At 40.6% G+C, this 20,252-nt stretch overlaps 1 protein-coding gene across 1 annotated transcript; it reads left to right on the forward strand.

Moving 5' to 3' along the window:
* The first annotated feature begins 7,850 nt into the window (after positions 1-7,850).
* On the forward strand, positions 7,851-19,567 carry LOC144755598 (acidic mammalian chitinase-like). The gene is made up of 11 exons (XM_078644707.1): positions 7,851-7,969; positions 9,110-9,139; positions 10,186-10,387; positions 11,666-11,722; positions 11,818-11,983; positions 13,600-13,724; positions 15,570-15,693; positions 15,839-16,024; positions 16,850-16,969; positions 18,338-18,479; positions 19,214-19,567. Exons 1-11 carry the CDS (start codon positions 7,945-7,947, stop codon positions 19,465-19,467), a joined length of 1,431 nt encoding a protein of 476 aa, XP_078500833.1. The 5' UTR covers positions 7,851-7,944; the 3' UTR covers positions 19,468-19,567.
* Positions 19,568-20,252: the final 685 nt, after the last annotated feature.

Raw genomic sequence — 20,252 nt, forward strand, 5'->3', positions numbered from 1 at the left:
TGTGACTAATGTCATGCATTCCGCAATAGTATTCTGAATTCCCAATATGCTCCATCACATCGTTTAGCGATGTAATAGGGAAGAAAGTATGGTGACATGGGAAGCAGCAGGAGTAGGTACACTGGTGGCCCTGTTTCACGATGGAGCACTTCTGCCCTTTGATAGACTGCAAAAGAACGAACTTCTGACAGGTCAGTTTCTGGCCCATGGCTGCCTGTTAGCTGAACTAGATCAGCTACGGCACATCACAGAAACGAAGCCGGAACAGCACCGACTGATACACGCACTCCACATTATGGGCGGTGGTGGACGACTTATTGCATGGTTTGTCCATGCCCTGGCATACAACCTCAACAGATCCATTGTCTGCGATCCGTAGAGGCTGAGAGGGGAACATAGGCAATGCATTATCGTAGAAATAATGGGAGAGAGCGCTTATGAACTCTAGGAAACTGTCACAAAATGCTAAGTTTCAGTACATACAGCATACATTCCTGCACAGAGCCTTTCTAATGCCAACGACTCTCCACTAGATGTTGGATCACCCTCAGACTGTCCTCAATGTCATCAATTGGGGCAGGCATGGCGCATATGCTCTGGAGCTGTCCGAAGGCTGTAGCACTATGGGGAGGGTCTCAAATGCATTAACCGAGGAGACCGGCTGAACAAATGTATGCACGATAGAGGGCTCATTTTTGGGGCTGTTTAGGCTCTCAAAAACTGCATATGCCATGAAGAATTTCATTGGCTTGGCACTGCTTATGGCCCGGAGGCTTATTGCCATGCATTGGAAAGGCCAAACATTATGAGGCATTGCCCACTGTGGAGAAGTGTGGCTCACTGGTTAGAGGCGGCAGACCCATAAGCAGAGAACGGCCCGGGACCAGGGTTCGATTCCCGACGCGGCAGGGTCGTGGACCAGGGTCAGCGGACTCGATAATTCTCGCCTCGGTGCCTACTCTAGTCAGAAACCACACTTGGCAACTCTGGGCATCAGCTTGCCTCATCTTCACAACGGCCCCCCCAGACTGCTGGGGATGCTTGGTCGCACCTTAGAGATACCCATCAGGGACCATCTCTCAGGGCGAGCCAGGACGGGTTCCCCAGCGGTCGAAGCGTGGAGATACTCCTCCGGGAGTCGATTCCTAGCGCTATATAAAACCCACAATTAAGTGGGGAAGGGTGGAGGCTGTGGCATAAGGAGAGAGGAGGCCCATGCATTACGCAAGATCCCCATTGTAACAGATTGCAAAGTGCTGTTATTGGACTTACAAACTTATAAGGAGGAGCTAAAAGGCTGAGCCAATGCTCAAGCATGCACCTGGTCTTAGCATCTGGGTGCCTAGATTGGTACAACCCTTCCCCTCCTTCTCTTCCCCCCAATCCCTCCCACCATTTGCCCTTGTCTCACACCCCCACCCCATCCTTTCATCTAAACTATCCCGCACCCTGCCATTTGAAACTAATGATTTGATGGAACCTGTTGTTACTCTCTGTTTAAATGTTCAGACACAGAAGGACCCTTGACTCCTGTTGGCAATATTGCAATGAAACAGAAGTATGGGAAGAGTAACTGTCACAGATTCTGATGCAATAATGTATTTGTCATACTGTTGACATTCAATACAATTGGTTAAAACAAAATATTTAGGTGGAACAAAGAAACTATAGAGTTTCTGCATCTAGGGCCTCCCAAAATGGCAAAACATGGCAGACCAACCTTTACACCAAAAGCACAGACAAAAATAACATGTTTCTTTTTAAATCATTCCATATCTGGTCTCTTAAACACAATCATTTTCTTAACTCATTCGAGCAAAAGTGGCGAGTACTCACCCATGAGTATGATGCTATGGAGAACCAAAATATATGCTAGAAACTCATGATGAGGGTGTATGCACCAGAACTAGTGAACAAATAGGATCAAACAAAACAAATCTCCCAAGGGAACAAGTGCAAGAAAACAGGGACTGACCAGTCATGGTCGCGAAGTTCTCATGACAATACAAATAAATCAGAATCATCATTATGGCACACTGGAAAATAAGTGGAATTTGATGATGAATTTAAGAGTTATACACAGACAGCCCTTTGATTGAATACACCAGAAGTAATAACATTCAAGCATTATTAACTCCCAAAATAAAAAAAAGATACACAACACAATTAAAAATCAGAGGAACATACCAATGTTTGAACTGTGGACCCTGAAACAGTATAATTAAAGATCCAGCAGATCATCATCCAGGCATTGAAAAATCAAACTCAAAGCCAATACCTCCTGTGATTACACTTGCTGGGTGTGCCCACCTAAATGCCCATGTAAAGAAGCATGCTGAGAAAACTGAAAGAAAATAAAAACACAACTGACTGAACACAAATGCAACCTAAGAACCTGCAAAAGGAGTTGCGGTACATTTTAAAGAGAAGATCAGATCATCAGTTAACTAGGATTTCAGGGACTATACACAACAACAATAACGCCATTTGGAGGCAACATAAGCAAACAATTATCATTAAGGAAATAGTTTGGTTAAAATGTTTGGCAACTATGCAGCTAAGGGGGTTAAATCATGAATGGGAACTAAGGCCATGATGTATCAACATATTTCCCCATAGACACAGAATGGGTTAAAATCCTTTGATATACGACGCCCTAAGTTGCTATATATAAGAAAATAATAGTAAAGCTTGTATGAAATGGGAGACATCTACAAGAAAGAAAGAAGTTCCTCACAGAAAAGTAAAGAAGTCAACAAGATACATGCAAAGATGAAGCACTACTCCTCTCAGCCCCACCAGTGTCATCACCATCTGACAGCCTTAGCCCAGGCGTGCTGTGCTCATCTACACTGCTAAAAAGGGACTTTGGAGTAACCAGTACTGCTTGTGTTTTCAAGCCCATCATTTTACAGCCTGTAAATTGATCTGGGTCACGTATGTGCATTTTCAGCCATATATTCCATGACACAGAGAACATACAAAATCGTCACGGGGCAAGGTCAAACCTCAAGGATAGGAATAATTGCTTGTGTCTCAGCGTCAACCCATTCTGTCCTCAATAGAGTGTTTGCTTCTAGCTACAACCTTCGACTACAGTGCTCCGGTGTTGGGGAGACGCACAGCTGTTTCATACTAAAAGAAGTCTCACATATGAAGTATTTGACTGTATGTCAAAAAGAGGAGTGCCCACTCGACATTATGCCTTCGTGCTGACCTGGACTATCCCTGTCACCTTGGTATGAACTGTTCCAAACTCTTTGTCTGACATCGCTGGAAAGTTATGTGCTTTGTTGTATGCCTATTGTGCGCCTGTCACACCAACTGAGTTTCTTTCAAGCCAGTTTGAGGATTTGACTATGCCACCGGCACATGGATGAGGCTAAGATAACCGAACCCTTTGTGAATTACTCTATGTTTTTGGTTCTCCTCATCTATCGCTGCTTTCTGCCTGAACAGTGGCCGTTAAACCTTTTATTTGGCTGTTAAAAACAAAAATGTGCACATGCATTTTACTTCATTCTTGTATCTCCTCGAGGATCCTCTGTGACGTCAGGCATTTCACCAGCCAGAAAGTGACAGTTTGCTGCACTAATGCGCTGGGAGCCATCCTGCACAGCGCATTTTACGTGCCGCCATGTTTTCTTTCTGTGGCATCTGCTGTAAAGCTACAAAGCACTGCCGGTGGTTGTAAACCAGTGGTCACATCTTTGCCGCAGGCGGTTTCTGTTTTGTTGTGTTCGGCCAATCACTAGCAGTGTGATAATTAAGTACTGGAACTTTTGCCAACCGGGCACATTGCAGCATCCCAGGGTACTGTTGCGCTACTTTTTTTGATGTATGTAAGGACAAAGCAGTATTTAAACAGTGTCTGTGCCCATACACTTTAACGTCTTCTGTCCATTTTTATTGAACTTGCACAGCTCACCATTTCTTGTGTGAGGCGTTCACTAAGGTTTGAAGTGCTGCAATAGGTTACCTTACTCCTACTCTCTGCCTCATAGAACTTGTATTTTGGGTAATATATAGCTACTCACAACACTTGGAGTTGCTATAAACTACCAGTTTGTCTGTTATTACAGTAGTTTTGGGCACAGTACCGGAGCATGTTGGACCTAATCTCTCGGTCGTTATGTTCCACTGTGGGAAATACCAGTAATTTTGGGCATACATCGCATTTTGTAGCATGTTGATGCATCTACTGTATGTTTTCCAGTATAAGTTATAACATTGCACCTTAAGTTACTCTACAGCATTGTATTTTTCATCACTCATGCATGAGTTTGGCGATGTGTCACATGTTACACTCCCTTACATTTGGGTCGGAAATGGGTTCCAGCCCCATTCTCTTATAGCACATTTCCCTACATGGGCCAATTACGGTTTCAACCCTCACACAGGGCATCGTTGTATGGGTCACGGTCCCATATTCACTACTTTCCCATCCTTATGTCAAGTGTAGGTCATGAGTTTTAGTCCCATTTACAATAGCTTTCCTCCCCTATGGCTGGGGGTAGAACATGGGTGTTAGTCCCATTTACAGTAGCTACCACCCTTATCTCTGGGGGTAGGTCATGGGCATCAGTCCCATATACATTATCTACGACCCTCATGTCAGGGTGGTTCGGGGTTTCAGTCCCTTTTACATTATTTATCCACTCTTATGTCAGGGTTAGGTCATGGGTCTTAGTCCCATCTTCACGCTGTAGTGGTACATTATTACCCTTTCCTAGGGTGTGTCTTATGGGGTGTTAGTCCCATTTCTGCCAGTGGTTTCCCGTACTCGAGGGTTGTCCCTTATGGGTGTCATTCCCATCTTCTACATTATCCCCTGATGGGGTACAATTTATTTTTAGTCCACTCTTAGACTTTGCTTTTATGCAGACCCTTCTTTATGCTTATATCATATTACATTGACAACTTTGATTACGCAATGTTACGTTTATGGACTTTGCTGTTATGTACTCGCAACATAATCTTACATTTTATTACATTCACAATTTGAAAATGGTGAAGGATGAGTAATACTTCCTGTATTTTCTTCTCATCTTCTCTATGTTTTCCTTGTTCAGTTCTCCTTGTAATATCCTATCTTCTTTTCATCCTTGGATTCCGGACCACTTTTGGTTGTCGTTCTTCCTTGTCTATAGTCTTTCCCCACTGTAGGGTCTTTCTTTTTCTTCTATGTTTAGGAGGAGATCCTCCCACCTTTACTTTGTGTGTCTGGGTGTATAGCTTGTTCAGTTTGTGTTGTGCTACTTCTTCCTTCCTTGCATGCCTGTGTGGCCAGTGGGTGTGTTTGTGGGTGGTCATTGGTGCATCTATGTCTATCTTCTACTTGTTTTTTCTCAAGCCTTATTACTATTTTCTTCTCTTTCGTGATTCTTTGTTGGACAGGGTGGGTCATTTCTATTTGTGTATATTTACCCATTGCTTCCTCTTTGTTTTCTTCCACCTATCTCTTCGCTCTTTCTTATTTGTTTATTTCTATTACATTTATTCTGTTGCATTAGTGTTCCTCTCATTTTACCCTTTCCTGGGTTCTTATTGTTATATCTTATTTAAAGTATAAGACTTATGCGTCTGTTGTACAAGAAAGGGGGATATGTAGTATCCTGCTCATGTTAATGTTCTGCCATTTTCACCATCTGCTCAGCCAGTGTGAATGTGCTGGGTGCAGCATGGAATGTTGGAGTGATGATGTGGATTGAAATGCTGGGTGCCTGTGAGGTGAAGTCCGACAGTTGAGAATGGGCTGAGCAGCAGGTAGGCTGCTCCAGGTGGGGCTGCTTCACAAGAACATATCTACTTGTAACTGTCTTCAATAAAACTTCATAAACTACATCCTTCCTGCGTGGACCTCATTACTACAAAATTACTTTGCCTAGTGTAAAAATACACAATTACTAGTTTTCTCTAGTTGGAAGTCAACTAGTTGAAGATGCTTTCCTGTTGGTTTTAAACACTGTTGTTTTATGCACTGTGCTTTTTCTTCATTTACTTCCATATGTCAAATTGTATCAGATGGCTATGCATGCCTGTGGTATTGATAATGACTTACAGAGCAAGCAAACTATGTTTCCCAACTGCACCAAGAACTCAGAATCTCCTACTATAATATATTTGCCATGAGATCAGACTGAATACAAGTTGTTATAATTCCCAAGGGTAAGTGAAGTTTTCAATATCATCCACAGAATGCTCAAAACCACTTGTGAGAGTCTTGTAATTTTAGTCTTCATGAAATAAACTTATAATCACGAGTGGACTGTGGGATATCTGGATCTCACCAGAACATATGCAGCACTAATCAGCAAATGTCTTGCTTCATCAATACGAAGAATATGATTTTCTCTAGCTGTTCTCAGCAGGAGCTACTTCGTCTGTTATTCACCCTTTTGTGCAATGGCAATAACACACTACGTTTTTTCTTGGTCTGATCAAGAAACAAGGACTTCGTTCAAAAGTAGATCATAGCCCACTGTGCATGATGTTCAGAAGTGTACCAGATGTGGAAACATTTGAACAGATCATATAACCAGGTAGCAGAAGAATTTCAAGTCACCAGTCACACAAAAACAATGTATTCTATCTTCACCCCATTTTGGCCAGGGTCATCATAAAAGTTGTGTGGAGCAGATTACTGGACATGAAAAGTAGTGTCCTTTAGATGGGCATGAAGATGGAGGTTAGCACCAACCGTTGTTCAGGGCCCATTTTGGTAGAGTTACAGTCTTGTGAAAAGCCAGCTACTATTTGGAAGACATTTTACAAGAAATAAGCTAGTTAAAACTTTACTATACAAGACATTTTATTTTTAATCCATCAATTACAACTTCAGTAAACTTATAAACGAGCATTATGTTTGAGCATATGGTTTAACACAGATAAAGAATTAAACCAACCAGTGATGGCTTATGTAGACAGGCTGATCAAAGATGATATTCTAATCTTGTCTTCTAAAATTAAACAAGGTGATGAGTTAGACAGAGAGTAAGCTATCATTGTTGTATATTTAGGATGTAGATCACCTGCATGAAGTTTGCTTTAGCATGAGGATCAGAAATTTAAAGGAGAGCCTTAAAAGCAAGACCTATTTCACTTATTGTTGTGGTTCGGAGAAATAGGTAGAATGAACATTGATACATTGCCAGGTCAGCCAGTCTAGACAGGTTGGTTGGTGGCACCATTACATGGCAGCTATGTTCTAAGCTTTCTTGTATATCATGGAATTTGTTAAGTTTTCAGAGGAGTGAGAATTACAAAGATGTGGACATACTTTGAGCCTCAATGTAGTTTGCCCTTCACTGTGCTTTGTCAGTCTGGTACCTTAGTTGCATGTTTCCCATTTAGATTGAATAGTTATGAATAATTCAGAGAAAACCTCTTTCTATTCAAAGTAAAAAATGCAGAAGATATAGAACATTCTCCTAAAAAGCACAACAGGTTAATGACCTTCGCTAGGTCCTTGTGTCTGTTAAACTTGTTTAATTGTACAAATTATTTCTGTTATCAGTTAGAGATACGTCAAGGAGATGTTTACCTATGGAACCAGAAATGGAACCTTCTGTTGAGGTTATCAATGCCATCACATGATACAGCATATGAGGCAGAATAAACAATGCTTTGATCAGTAGGCACCACAAAATAATCAGCATCCAGTCCTTGGTTTGTAAAGTAAAGACATTGCACACCTCTGGGATTGAAGGACGCCCTTAGCGTGATCCAACAACTGCCAAAAAGGACTAAAATTGCTTGCCAAATTGGCCATATGACAGGAAACTGATACCATTATTTCAGGAGTTATTTAAAGGTACTAATTACACTAAAAGTAAGATAGCAGCCTATTAATCCAACAAGTAATCACAAAATTAGAGGATAACAGAGGAGGCAGGAAGTATATAAGCAGGAAACAACCAGCTTAGGATCAGTACAGAGGCAAAGATGGCAAAGCTACTCTTCCTTACGGGTAAGTCCAGGCTTCCTCAAACTCATTCTCAGAATTTAATATAATTTCTAGAACACTAGACAGTGGTTTCCAGCTTGCTGCTCATTTCTTTGGAATGGAGATTTCATGTCCTTCACCACACCTTGTGGATAGGTGAGTGGTTTGCAGCATTTCCTCTATTTAGATTAAAGCACCCTTTAGGTCTCCAACTGACCTCATGATTGTGTGCTTGTGGGTTAGCAGTATCTTTTTTATTGGTAATTGAGGGCCTGGGAACGGGACATCTGCGTGCTGAAAAATTTTGCTTTTGGTGGCAGTATGATCTAGTTATGGTGGCAGTGTGGTCGGTCACGGTTTTCTCACTGAGTGTTCTCTAGCTTTTATTCGATATGGGTTAACCCCAACTGTTGTGAACAACAGAGCTCACATGTGATCTACAGATATTCTAATCGATGGAGCCTGGGTGCACTGACAGTCTCCTGCTGTTCCTGTGGTTTAGTAGAGACCAACTGTTCATCTGGTTGAGTTGTTTGCAGTACCTTTGGTCTCAGCAAAACAATAATATCTGATTACTATGTCGTGAAATGCATAGGGTAAAGAACAAGATCAGCAATTTAGTCTACTAACACCTGGTAGCAACAGAAACAAGCCACAACATTGTAGACTTACTTTTTATTGTTCACAAGAGCAAGGCTTGTCAGCAAAAGTTGCACTCTCCAAGGTCTGAGCATAATGTTTTCTCCTCAACAATACTTTGTTAATTACTTAAATTGTCCACACTAACTCATCCAGTATATCATTGCTAAAGATGAGAAAATCAAGATATTTTCACATGTGTAGTCGTCATTGCGATATGATTTCCGAAAACGAGCAATATCAAGACAAAAGTAGTGTAATGGAATGTGTGATGGCATCTCTGAACGCAATGCTTTGTCTTATTTCATTACATATCTTCTCCGCTCTGAAGCATTCCGGTCCACAGTTAGAATTTCAATAATTTGAAAACCAGCTTAGCACTGCTGTAATACTGTCTAAGAGCATCTTTTGGCATCATTTTATCTGAAAGAGGTTTGATACCAAGGAGCATCTACGACTACACCTTTCTTAAAAAGTCTACTTGTTTAAATGTATTGACTTTAAAATCTGTGTTTCTTTTTGTAGGTTTTGCGCTACTGCTTAATGCTCAGCTCGGTAAGTTTTATTTAAAAATTGTGCCCATTTCTCTTGGAAAGGCCTGACCTACATTAAGATTACGGTAGAATGTATTCACCCAAATAAAACAAAATGTATAAGCTGTATAAGCATTGACATAACTTTCAGATAATACGACCCTGGCATGTCAGATACTTTTGTAAAAAGTTCCACTGCAATCTGTGATTACAGAATATACAATTTCCCTATCACTTTGTATGGTGACTAAAGAAAAAAAAAGTGAGACTGGTCAATTTAGCTTATTTAATGCAGTCTAAGAAAACAGTTCGTCCTTCTTCATGAGAATCAAATCTCAATCTAGAAAGGTTTTGGGAAGCTAACATATGTCTCAGAAATAAAAGGTTAGGTCACAAATATATGTTTGAGGGGCCAACAGAGTATAGGCTCCCTATGATCAACAAACTGCTTTTCAGAAAATGAAAAGTAGCATATGTTTGACATTTTATTTAAAATATACACCAAGGCCAATTTATTGCCCAGAACAATCACTCATATGAACTATTGCCACAAGATTACTGAGAAGGTTTACACTTTACTCAAACTATTTTGTTGAGATGAGGTCTGAACTTGAACTGGCTTTGGAAGTGCCTAGAGGCATTTTGCTATGCAGTTTTCCATTGCTTTGTAGTTTCAAAAGCATGCAAGAATTAACACTTCTCTTAAAAGATCACATTTTGTATTAAGAATGTTATCAGGGCCACATAAAGCGACTGACAGCGAGTGCAAAGCACAGAAAGCTGGCTCGATTAGGCTTTTTTATTTCTCAAAGAAACCACTTTTGTGATGGGATTTATCTTGATAGAGCATCTAATAGCAAGAATTATTTACCAGTGCTACAAGTGGTGGTCGGTTCTATACTGCAGCAACAAGCCAAAAACTACATAAAACTCACTAAAAAAGAAAAATGGTGACATTTTCACAATCACCACCCCATTAAGCAAAATTATAAAAAATGGATACGCTTCAAATGCCTGCCTTCATAACTCATGGTTTTAAAGTTATATACTGTTTTATTCCCGCTGCAGGCTCTGCCTATGAGCTGACATGCTACTTCACCAACTGGGCACAGTACAGGCCTGGCCTGGGGAAGTTTAAGCCAGACAACATTGACCCATGCCTGTGTACTCACCTGATCTACGCCTTCGCTGGAATGTCCAACAACCAGATCACAACCATTGAGTGGAATGACGTGACTCTCTACAACTCCTTCCAGAACCTCAAGAACCAGTGAGTCCTGTTTTTAGTGCATAGAATTACCTTTCAGTAATTCGTACAGAGCACATGGAGGCATGCCTCACAACAAATAAATCAAGCAGAGCCAAATTCAAATGACAGCAGCACAATAACCAAACAATTTCTTGTGCTGGCTTGAAAATAATATGCCTCCCAATACCTATCAGATGCTACTAAGGGAATGCATTGGTATGTTGGGTGGTACTTGCAGAGCCCCTTCTTAAAATAAAGTGGAGAACTTACTTTCTTGAGAATTCGTCACCACTGTCCAGAGCTGAAGACCAGTGTCAGAGATCCTCTTCAACTTTTCTTGCTAAACCTGCACATGTTCAACACAAACCATTTTTTTAAACAAGTTTTTATTGGGTTTTTATTCACACATCATATAGCAGCAATTACATGATCCACACTGTCTAACCCCTAATAGAAACCCCCTTGTTAGCAGGTTCAGGGAAGGGGCTAGGATGAAAGCCAGTGCAGATACATGAAACCTAGTAAAGATAGAGCTCAGTGTAATACATTCCCCAACAACTCACCCTCCTCCCCGGATCCTGTTCAACACAAACCATGATCATTCTATGCTCAACTCTAGTCAACCTAGAAGTAAAGGGTTGACTAAATTGCAAACTGTTTACTCCTATATCAACTATCACCTCTCCCACCAACTACCACTGCAATATGCACAATAACCACCCTAACATAGCTTAAACTCTACTGAACTACTTATATAATTTCAAATCCTATTCTTTTAGGAGTAGTGTTTAAAGTGTGGTAAACATCTATTAATGTCTTACTGCTCTCTCGCAAAAGCACTGGCTTTTATTCTTACTTTTCAGTGAAAGCTGTAACGTATCATTAACTGGAACCTCTGTAAATAATATCAGTGCAAGAAAATTCACAAAATATAAGTTACAATATTAAACCCTCTTAAAAGTCATGCACTGGCTTGGAAAGGTCCTAGTGACAAAAAAACACTCAACACTGACATTCAGTGCCACACACAGTATAAAACATGTACAAAGTGTAATAAAAACCTGAATCTATGATCAAGGTGTGTGCATCGAATATCCAAGAAAAACCACTATATCACAGCTAATGAAGTGGGTGGGATCTGAGATCACACTTTAATACAAGTGGTAAATATTGCCAGATGACAAATGTTTACGAAATATGGGAAGAAATGGATTTAATGACTTCCAGTATCACCACGTGCTGGATGGATTGAACACTTTGCAAGGAAACATAGTCTTGATGGCCTGCTCTCTTTTCTAGGAACGGCAATCTGAAAACTCTGCTGGCAATCGGTGGCTGGAACTTTGGCACAGCCCCGTGAGTATTTTAAATGGAGTTGAACTCTAAGGCTTTGTGCACAACTATCCCTCAGCTGTTGACGCTTCTATCCCTATGGTCTTCTTCTTCTTCAGATTCACTGCCATGGTCTCCACCCCACAGAACCGTCAGACCTTCATTACTTCGGTCATCAAGTTTCTGCGACAGTATGAGTTTGATGGGCTGGACTTTGACTGGGAGTACCCTGGGTCTAGAGGAAGTCCCCCTCAGGACAAGCAACTCTTTACCACACTGGTCCAGGTAACATGGAGTGTAAATGGTGGAGGGGATGTACTATGTGACAAGAGGAGCATATAATATGTACATCAAAGGTACAGTGGCCAGGTTGTTTTCTAGGTAATTTAATACCTTAGCACTCCATTATTCGTGCAGTTAGAGTCTAACAAAAAGTAACTGCATGCCTGCTTTAAAAATTACCCGTACTGGTTGACATATCAGGCAATTGTAGAGATTGATTGATGAACTAAGTCTTGTCAACAAATTAAAGGAAAAACACCATGGCATTCAAACAATCTGGCTAAATTATTGTTGCATGGCAACAGAGAAGTGGGTTACCAGTGATACAATGTAGAGACAAGCACACAATATTGAGCACCTAGATGCCAGACAATAAAAAAATAAATACATTAAAACATTTGTAAGTGTTTGGGGATACTAGCAAGTTATTGCAATAAAATACATGGAAATTACATTTTTTACTTGCAACTATTACACAAATGGCACTTTAACTTGGAAGTCAAAGGGCATCACAAGCAGAAGACTCATAATCAAAGATGACTGTTAGTAGTAAAAGCACAAAACTTTTTTTTTTTAAAAGGACTGAAAGGAATCAAATTCGATGAGAATTAGTCTATGTAGCATTAAAGGATTAGAAAATATTTGAAAAGACATTGCCAAGAGAGCATTCACTGGTGCACACCTAATAAAATTCAGCTTAGCCACTGAGATCCTCTCAATAGACAATAATTTGTCATTTTACAGTGGATGGTGTTGGAAAAGGCAGGTGTGGCAGTGGATGTGTGGCAAAGCAGATCTCTGATTGGACTGGGAACAAAGAGGCAACATTGACTAGAAGCTATTCAATATCCATTTATCATGTTAGATGCCCTACAGTAACTCTTGGGACATCACTATAAAAGTTCTCAATGGCAACCTAGGATTCTAAAAATAATGCAGCTGACTTACAGCAGCTTGCTACCACTGGTTGAAAGTACCGAATGTTACTTTCTTATTCACTTACACTACACAACGCACCAGATACAAATAAAATGATCACAGGTACCCGGATAAAAACATCAGCAAACTAATCTTCAACCTGCTCAAAAACCCAGAGTACCAAATCATCATGTCTATGATAGAAATTGGCTATACAATTACTAATAACTCAAGGGCAATATCAACAGATTCAACTACATTTCCAGACAAAAAAATGCAAGAGTGTGAAAACTAGAAATTAGAGGTATAAGGTGCCAAAAGACATTGCAGTTATCTTGTGTGTGTTTCATACAGGGTTTAAAAATCCTGGCTAGTGGTCTACATTTCTGTAGATGAGGCAAGTGAGACGGAAAGGGAAGTGATATGCCAGCATAAAACGATGCATTAATGGTGGCAAATTGAGACTGGAATTTGGATTTCTTGATCCTACATGTAACTACCACTGGCTTCCCACTCCTTGAAGACAAGAAAATATTCTATGAGGCATAATGGTTTCAAAGGATGGATTAATGTAAGAACTACACTAACACTAACTGGATTCGACAGACATTTTAAAATAATAAATAATTATAGGCCACCCTTTTTCAATTTGGCCTTGCTTTACTTGTTAACATATGGTTTCTTCTGTTAATTTTTTACAGGAAATGCTTGCAGCCTTCCAGCAAGAGGCCACTCAGACCAACAGGCCCCGCCTCATGGTGACTGCAGCAGTGGCTGGAGGTATCTCCAACATCCAGGCTGGGTACCAGATCCCTCAGCTCTCGGCGTAAGTACAAGTAAACTAGTCAAAGCTTGGTTCCAAAACTGCTGCAGGCACTGACATATGGCAGTGGTTTGCCAGAGAATAGATTTTGCATATATAAGTAATGTAGCTTGCGATAGCTTCTATTACAGCTTTACAGCCTGCAGTAGCAGGCTAAGCCGGTTATTAAAGGCCTGCTCCAGCTTCGGCTCGGGCCTTTCACAAGGGAGTGGGCGTTTAAAGGCCAGTGCAGCCCAACTACAGCGGGCTATGAAGCTATTAGAACATTCCGCTCAATGAGGGCAGAATGTTCTAGTTGAAAAACATTCTGCCCCTTGGGTTAAGAAACTTTCGTTTCACAGCTCTTGCAGTGAATGTTCTACATCTAAAAGCACATGCTGGGCAACAGCTGTCAGCTATTGAACATACACAGCAAGAGCTGTGAAAGGGGGCTGAAGACAGCCCCTGGTTCCCCCTGGCTTGGCTAAACTGCTTTTTGTAGTTCAGCCAAGCCAGGGAGAGCCAGGGGCTGAGCAGCATTCACCCCTCTCTCCTTCTGAAGCCCAGGTAACACTGAGCTACAGGAGGAGGGAAGAGTGCAGGCTGCATGTGTCCTCATGCACAGCCTCTGCCTTTCACGTTCCTCCGCCTAAATATTATAGTTCCGAGAAGCGGGGGACAAATAAAGGCAGATGCTGTATATTAGGACATTGAAATGTTGAGAGCAGCGGGCCTATACCTGTTCATATAGGCTGCTGCTGCTTCATTGTCTTGAATGGAGGACTCAACATTACAATGTTCTAATTTGCTATAGAAGCTATAACAAACACCATTACTTATATATGCAAATTCTATTCATTGGTATGTTGAGAGCTCCATTGAAGACAAGGAAGTAGCTGCGGGCTTACAGTGGCTGGTATAAGCTCGGCGCTCCAACATTCCAATGTTGGACTTCATGTTTCTCCCGTTTAAATTTAGAGCATTCTACCGTTAGTGGGTGAAATGTTTAATAAACATATAGCCCTAACTGCCTCAGGCTATAAGGCTATAATACGATTCCATAAGGAAAGTAATATCTGAGGTAATATGGGTGCGGTCTAAAACTCTGCCTTTAGCTACCCTATCATTCACTTGTATAGCTTGAAGAACGACATGTGAAACATGTTTTACTTACTATGCAAAATTTGTCAAGATAATAATGAATGCTATAACAAACCAAATAGGGAAACTATAACAAAACAACAAAAAAAGTTGTAACAAAATCTATAACAAAGACATTCATTAAAAACATATTTAGAATGACAGTATGTTTACAATTACAAGCCATAGATGTCCATATACATGACTTAAGACACATTTCCACCTCCCCTTGTGGATTGATATTAGCACCACCAGTGGCATCATTGGCAGAATTATATACAAACATGTTAAAGTTCCATATATGTACAAAGGAATCCATTAACAATAATAACATACTCTGCAAACCTTAGCTGTGGAGAAAAATGTAGATTGAAAAGTTAAATGTAAAAAGGGATTATTACTTCAAAAAAATTGTACTTTTGTATCATATAGGGAGTATCCCTGGAAAATACATTTCACCTCTTGTTTTTCGATGGCAAGTTTATTTCTTACAATGCCACACTAATGGCAAAGATACACCATATTTAAACCTCTTGATGTGTACTTGGTTCACAGGGATATTTTATTTAAAGCAAATTTGCTAAAATGCCCACAAAATAGACAACGAAAAATAGAGTTTGTTTGAGCAAAATACCTGGCATTTAAACACCCTGTGTCTGCAAAAACACTTATTTTAATAATTCGAAAGATTTCAATTGCTTAAAATGGTAACATGCATTTTTCTGGCAGGGCTCTTGACTATATCCATGTGATGACCTATGATTTGCATGGATCCTGGGAGGGATACACTGGAGAAAACAGCCCCCTGTACACCAACCCTGCAGCCACTGGAGCAAATGCCTACTTGAATATTGTAAGTATAGCTACACATGCTGGAGAAGCTTCAGTCCAGCACAAGTTCAAGAATTCCCAGTAACATACATCCAACGGAATGCATGAACTGACTGACATATCACATCACAGATTTTCTGACCTGAACACAAGCATTCTCTTTGTAGGATTACGTCATGAATTACTGGTTGAGCAATGGTGCCCCAGCGTCAAAACTTATTGTTGGAGTCCCGACCTATGGACACACCTTCGTTCTGAGCAACCCATCCAGCAATGGAATTGGAGCCCCAACCTCTGGAGCTGGACCTGCCGGGCCTTACACAAGACAGGCTGGGTTCTGGGCCTACTATGAGGTATGTGAGCCAGAGTATCCTAATAAAGAATCACCCATTTTGACAGATTTTTAGTGGGTGAAAATATGCTGAGCAACTACAACATCGTGTTCAACAAATATGATTTTAATGCAAACTGACATATTTACACACCACGCTCCTATCACGATTCAAATGTCTAACATTGCTAATTTAACCAATATGTAAATAGTTCATTCCCTTACCAACATAAATCAACAGGTCGATAGAAACATGTAACCTCACAAATTCTCTGATTCAAAGGTCTTGTTCAAACAATTAATTCTAAAATAAAAACAGTACATGCAGTCCAGCTTTTGTTAACACTCATATGATAGTCATATGTCAACAGTAAAACTTTACTTCACTTTACTCATTGAGATTCTAAACCTCGGTAACCTAATCAAATCCTTCTGTAAACCCCCACTCTTGCTTCTTTAAGCTGCATATGGTGACACTTAATTGATCTGATCTATGTAATAGCACTCCGCTACCCACCAGGTTTAGGTATGCGACATATAAATATCCCCCAGTAAAAAAAACACTTTATTTAGACACTGACATAGAATAATAGAATATTGAGCACAGCGTGGTGGGGTGAATGGGGATGTTATAAAAGTGTACAGTTCTATCAGTCCGCTGCCTGGGATTTGAATTATGAGACTTGATACAGCCGTCTTGGAGTGTGGATACATGACAGAGAGCGATGTGGGTGCAGGACGCTGTGTTCCATTAAAGTGCACTTTTGTTTCAAATTGAGCAGCAATTCTTCATCTACTGGTGATATTTACTTTAAAGCAAACTTTATTCAAACTTTAACCCCTACAGATCTGTACCTTCCTGAAGAATGGAGCTACTGAGAACTGGTCGTCTGCTGAGGAGGTTCCCTATGCATACCAGGGTAACGAGTGGCTTGGATACGATAACGTCAAGAGTGTTACTCTCAAGGTACGATTTGAAGATTGACCATTTATACAATTACCTTGCTAAAACCAATGCTGCTTTCCAGACAGAGGGGGAATTTCCCAGTGGCAATGGATAGAATAAATAGTGAGCAGATGGCCAGTGCAAGCTGAAAGGAAAAGGACAAGGACACTGTGATACAAGGTGGAGAGATGTCTAAGACAGATCCTGATTTAGCCATTGCCAGTACCTTCTAAAGAGAGTCAGGCAAGAGTGGTTTAAATTTGCCTAAGGTAAAACCATTGGTTGAGAGTGATAAGGAATAAACTGCTCGCTGTCTTGCTGAGTTATTTTGCGAAAATTCTGATAAATTATATCGAATTTTTTTCTTTGTAGTGATTCGCAAGGTAAACACAAAGAGCTTGTGATGGTACAATCTCTAGAGAGCAGGCTTGACAGTTAAGGAAAGGGTTAAGCACTTTAAAGAGCTCCTTAGAGGAGTTCCCAGTCTGATTAATTTGGAGAGAAATGTGTGCTTTTTAGGCTTTTTTATGTTGCGGTGATATTTCATTAAGGCTAGTTTATATGCCTCTTTATCAATGAGGTTATTGAAATGGCACCATTGTCTCGCAAGCTTTTTAAACAGCCTTTTCAATATTCAAATCCAGGGTGCACCAGGGTGCGTGCATTACATGGTTGGAATTAGAGCAAGGTTTTATAAGGGCTATCTTGTTAAAAGCTTCATTAGCAGCTTAGAGGTAACCTGTCAGAACTTTGTCGACATCGGAGTCAGCTGAATTAGGTCACTTTAAATACATTAGAAAAGGCACAAGTACTCTGTCTTCGAAGCCTTCTATGTACGTTCAGGCACCTTGGTTTTAGTCATCTGAAAACAAGTTAAAGAGTGATTGTCCAGAGAATAGGAAGAGAGGCATCAAAAGACAAAGCGGGAGAATTGGCAAAGATCAAATCTGTTGTGGCCCGCTTAATGGGTGGAACCTATCACTTTCTGTTGGAGGCCTAATGAAGTTAAGTCGGAGGGAAGTTGAACTACCTCAAGATAAATGGAATCATCTCTATTGAAATTAAAATCATCCAGTAAAAGAAAATGTTGGGATGCAACAACATGGAGAGTAATGAATGGTGTGAGCAGCAGACTAAATTATTTTTTTGGGGTTCTGGAAGGCAGTATATTAGGACACCCATCCAGCAGTCCTTTGGAGAGATTTCAATTTTAAAAACACAAATCTCTACCAAGTCTGCTTGAACATTGTCTATAAGGGAGGCTTTGATGGTATCTTTAAAGAGGATGGCTATGCCACCACCTATCCTGCCTTCTCAGTTTAGTCTCAACATTTGTTATTTATCTATAGCAGTAATAAGATAAGACTATATTCCATCCACTATTTATAGGCTCAGTGGCTGATGAAGAACAACCTGGCCGGTGCCATGGTGTGGGCCATTGATCTGGACGACTTCACAGGCACATTCTGTAACCAAGGAAAGTTCCCCCTGATCACTGCGCTGAAGACTACTCTCGGAGTGCAGGCTTCAGGTGAGAGACATGATTGCAGAATTGTTTTAATATGACATCAGTGGCTAGTGCTTGTATCTTTCTTACCATTATCTTAGGCGTAAACTAGTAAACACGCTGATCAAATGTGCCCACAGATCCAGTCTTACAGTAAACCATTCCTTCAAGTTTGTAATGGCCAAGCCTTAAACCTATCAATTTTGACATACAATACACCATCTATGACCAGATCCTATGCAGACCATGCATTCAATCTGAACAAATCTACATTTGATAGTAAACTGTTCTATAAAAGAACTTGCTGCAAGCACAATCTCTCCAGTTTGGGCTGCAGACTCAATTTTTTTTATAGACAGCGGAGACTGCTTTTCAGCTTCAGAATGTCTCAAGATCCCTCATCTTTGGAATGTCTCAAGAGTCCCCTTATACTCATAATGCTCTTCATTAAGCAATGCAATTGGTCAGAGGATTTAGATGGGTTAGCCAGGATGGGAGTCAATGTGGGGCATGGGCCACCCAATCAAAACAGACACTTTTCTAATGATACATACACTGAATTTCAAATGTGTCCTAAATGGCTGCCCAGATACTGCCTTCTTTGCACATGTTGGATTATTGGTTGGAGATATGCAACTTGTAATCAAATTAACAAGAGGTGTCTTCTTTAAAGAATCCATGTACTCTAGTCATGGATAGTCACACTGAAAAAGGAAGGTAATCATGTAAGAACCAACATGTTTTCCTCTGAATTGCAGGCTGCACAGCTCCCGCGGTTCCTGTGGCACCAGTCACACCAGCTCCTGCCACAGCAGCTCCATCTGGCGGTGGCAGCAGTGGAGGTGGAAGTTCTGGTGGAAGCGGATTCTGTGCTGGCAAAGCCAGCGGTCTCTACCCAGTCGCCGGAAACAAAAACGCCTTCTGGCACTGCCTCAATGGAATCACCTATCAGCAACACTGCCAAGCTACCCTGGTCTTTGACCCTAGCTGCTCCTGCTGCAACTGGCCATAAAACATCCAGCATCGGAACAAATATGTTAATTAACAAATTAGTTAATTCAAATTGCTTGTTCCAACAATTTAATTCTAAAATAAAAACAATGCAGCATAAACACAGGTGTCTCAAATACTTTGGCCAGTGTATGAGTGTAACATTTTCTTTTGGGTGTTTAAGTACCACTATGTTTTCTAAAAACTGATCTTTTGATTTAACTCACTCATTTCATCAAAAAAATAATTTATTTAAAATATCAATGCCTTCAAAGCAGAAAATCTGCCTTTAGCTCACGTTCTTGGCCTGCAGCCCATCTTTCTGCTCTGGTGCCCCAACACTGGTCGTTCATGCACTTGTACAAGTCAAATCTCTGCTATTCTTGGTTATCACAAATAAAGAAGCACTAATGCATTTTTGTTGGCATTATAGAAAGTGTGGCTAATTCACAATCAATGCACCTCAGTCCTCACCTGCAGGATCATCTGCCAGTCCAGTACTGGAATTCATAAATAGTTCCTCTTTGCATCAGAATTATGTAAAGCTGCACCCTCTACTGTTCCACTAATGTCCCTAAATATGGGGTTTATGCTGTAGTTAAATAGTGGCAAGAAAGAATGAACAATAGGGCATTCCATTACAGAACATCTTGCACATAACTAAGGAGATGGGGACTTGAATGAACCGAATTTACATACGAGGCCATGCACTTTAATAGGATGCTCTGCTGGAGCCTATAATATTAGCAGCCTACCGAAGTTTCATTTCCTGAGCCCAAAGAGATGAGAAAAGGTTTCTGACAGCAA

The sequence above is a fragment of the Lissotriton helveticus genome, chromosome 5_1, assembly GCF_964261635.1.
Source record: "Lissotriton helveticus chromosome 5_1, aLisHel1.1, whole genome shotgun sequence".
Classification (NCBI taxonomy): Eukaryota; Metazoa; Chordata; class Amphibia; order Caudata; family Salamandridae; genus Lissotriton; species Lissotriton helveticus.

Excerpts from the sequence above, each read along its gene's own strand:
- LOC144755598 (XM_078644707.1), top strand. The coding sequence starts at position 7,945 with ATGGCAAAGCTACTCTTCCTTACGG. Across the intron at positions 13,725-15,569 it reads CAGATCCCTCAGCTCTCGGC|GGCTCTTGACTATATCCATG; the intron begins GTAAGTACAAGT and ends TTTTTCTGGCAG. Across the intron at positions 16,970-18,337 it reads TCAAGAGTGTTACTCTCAAG|GCTCAGTGGCTGATGAAGAA; the intron begins GTACGATTTGAA and ends CACTATTTATAG.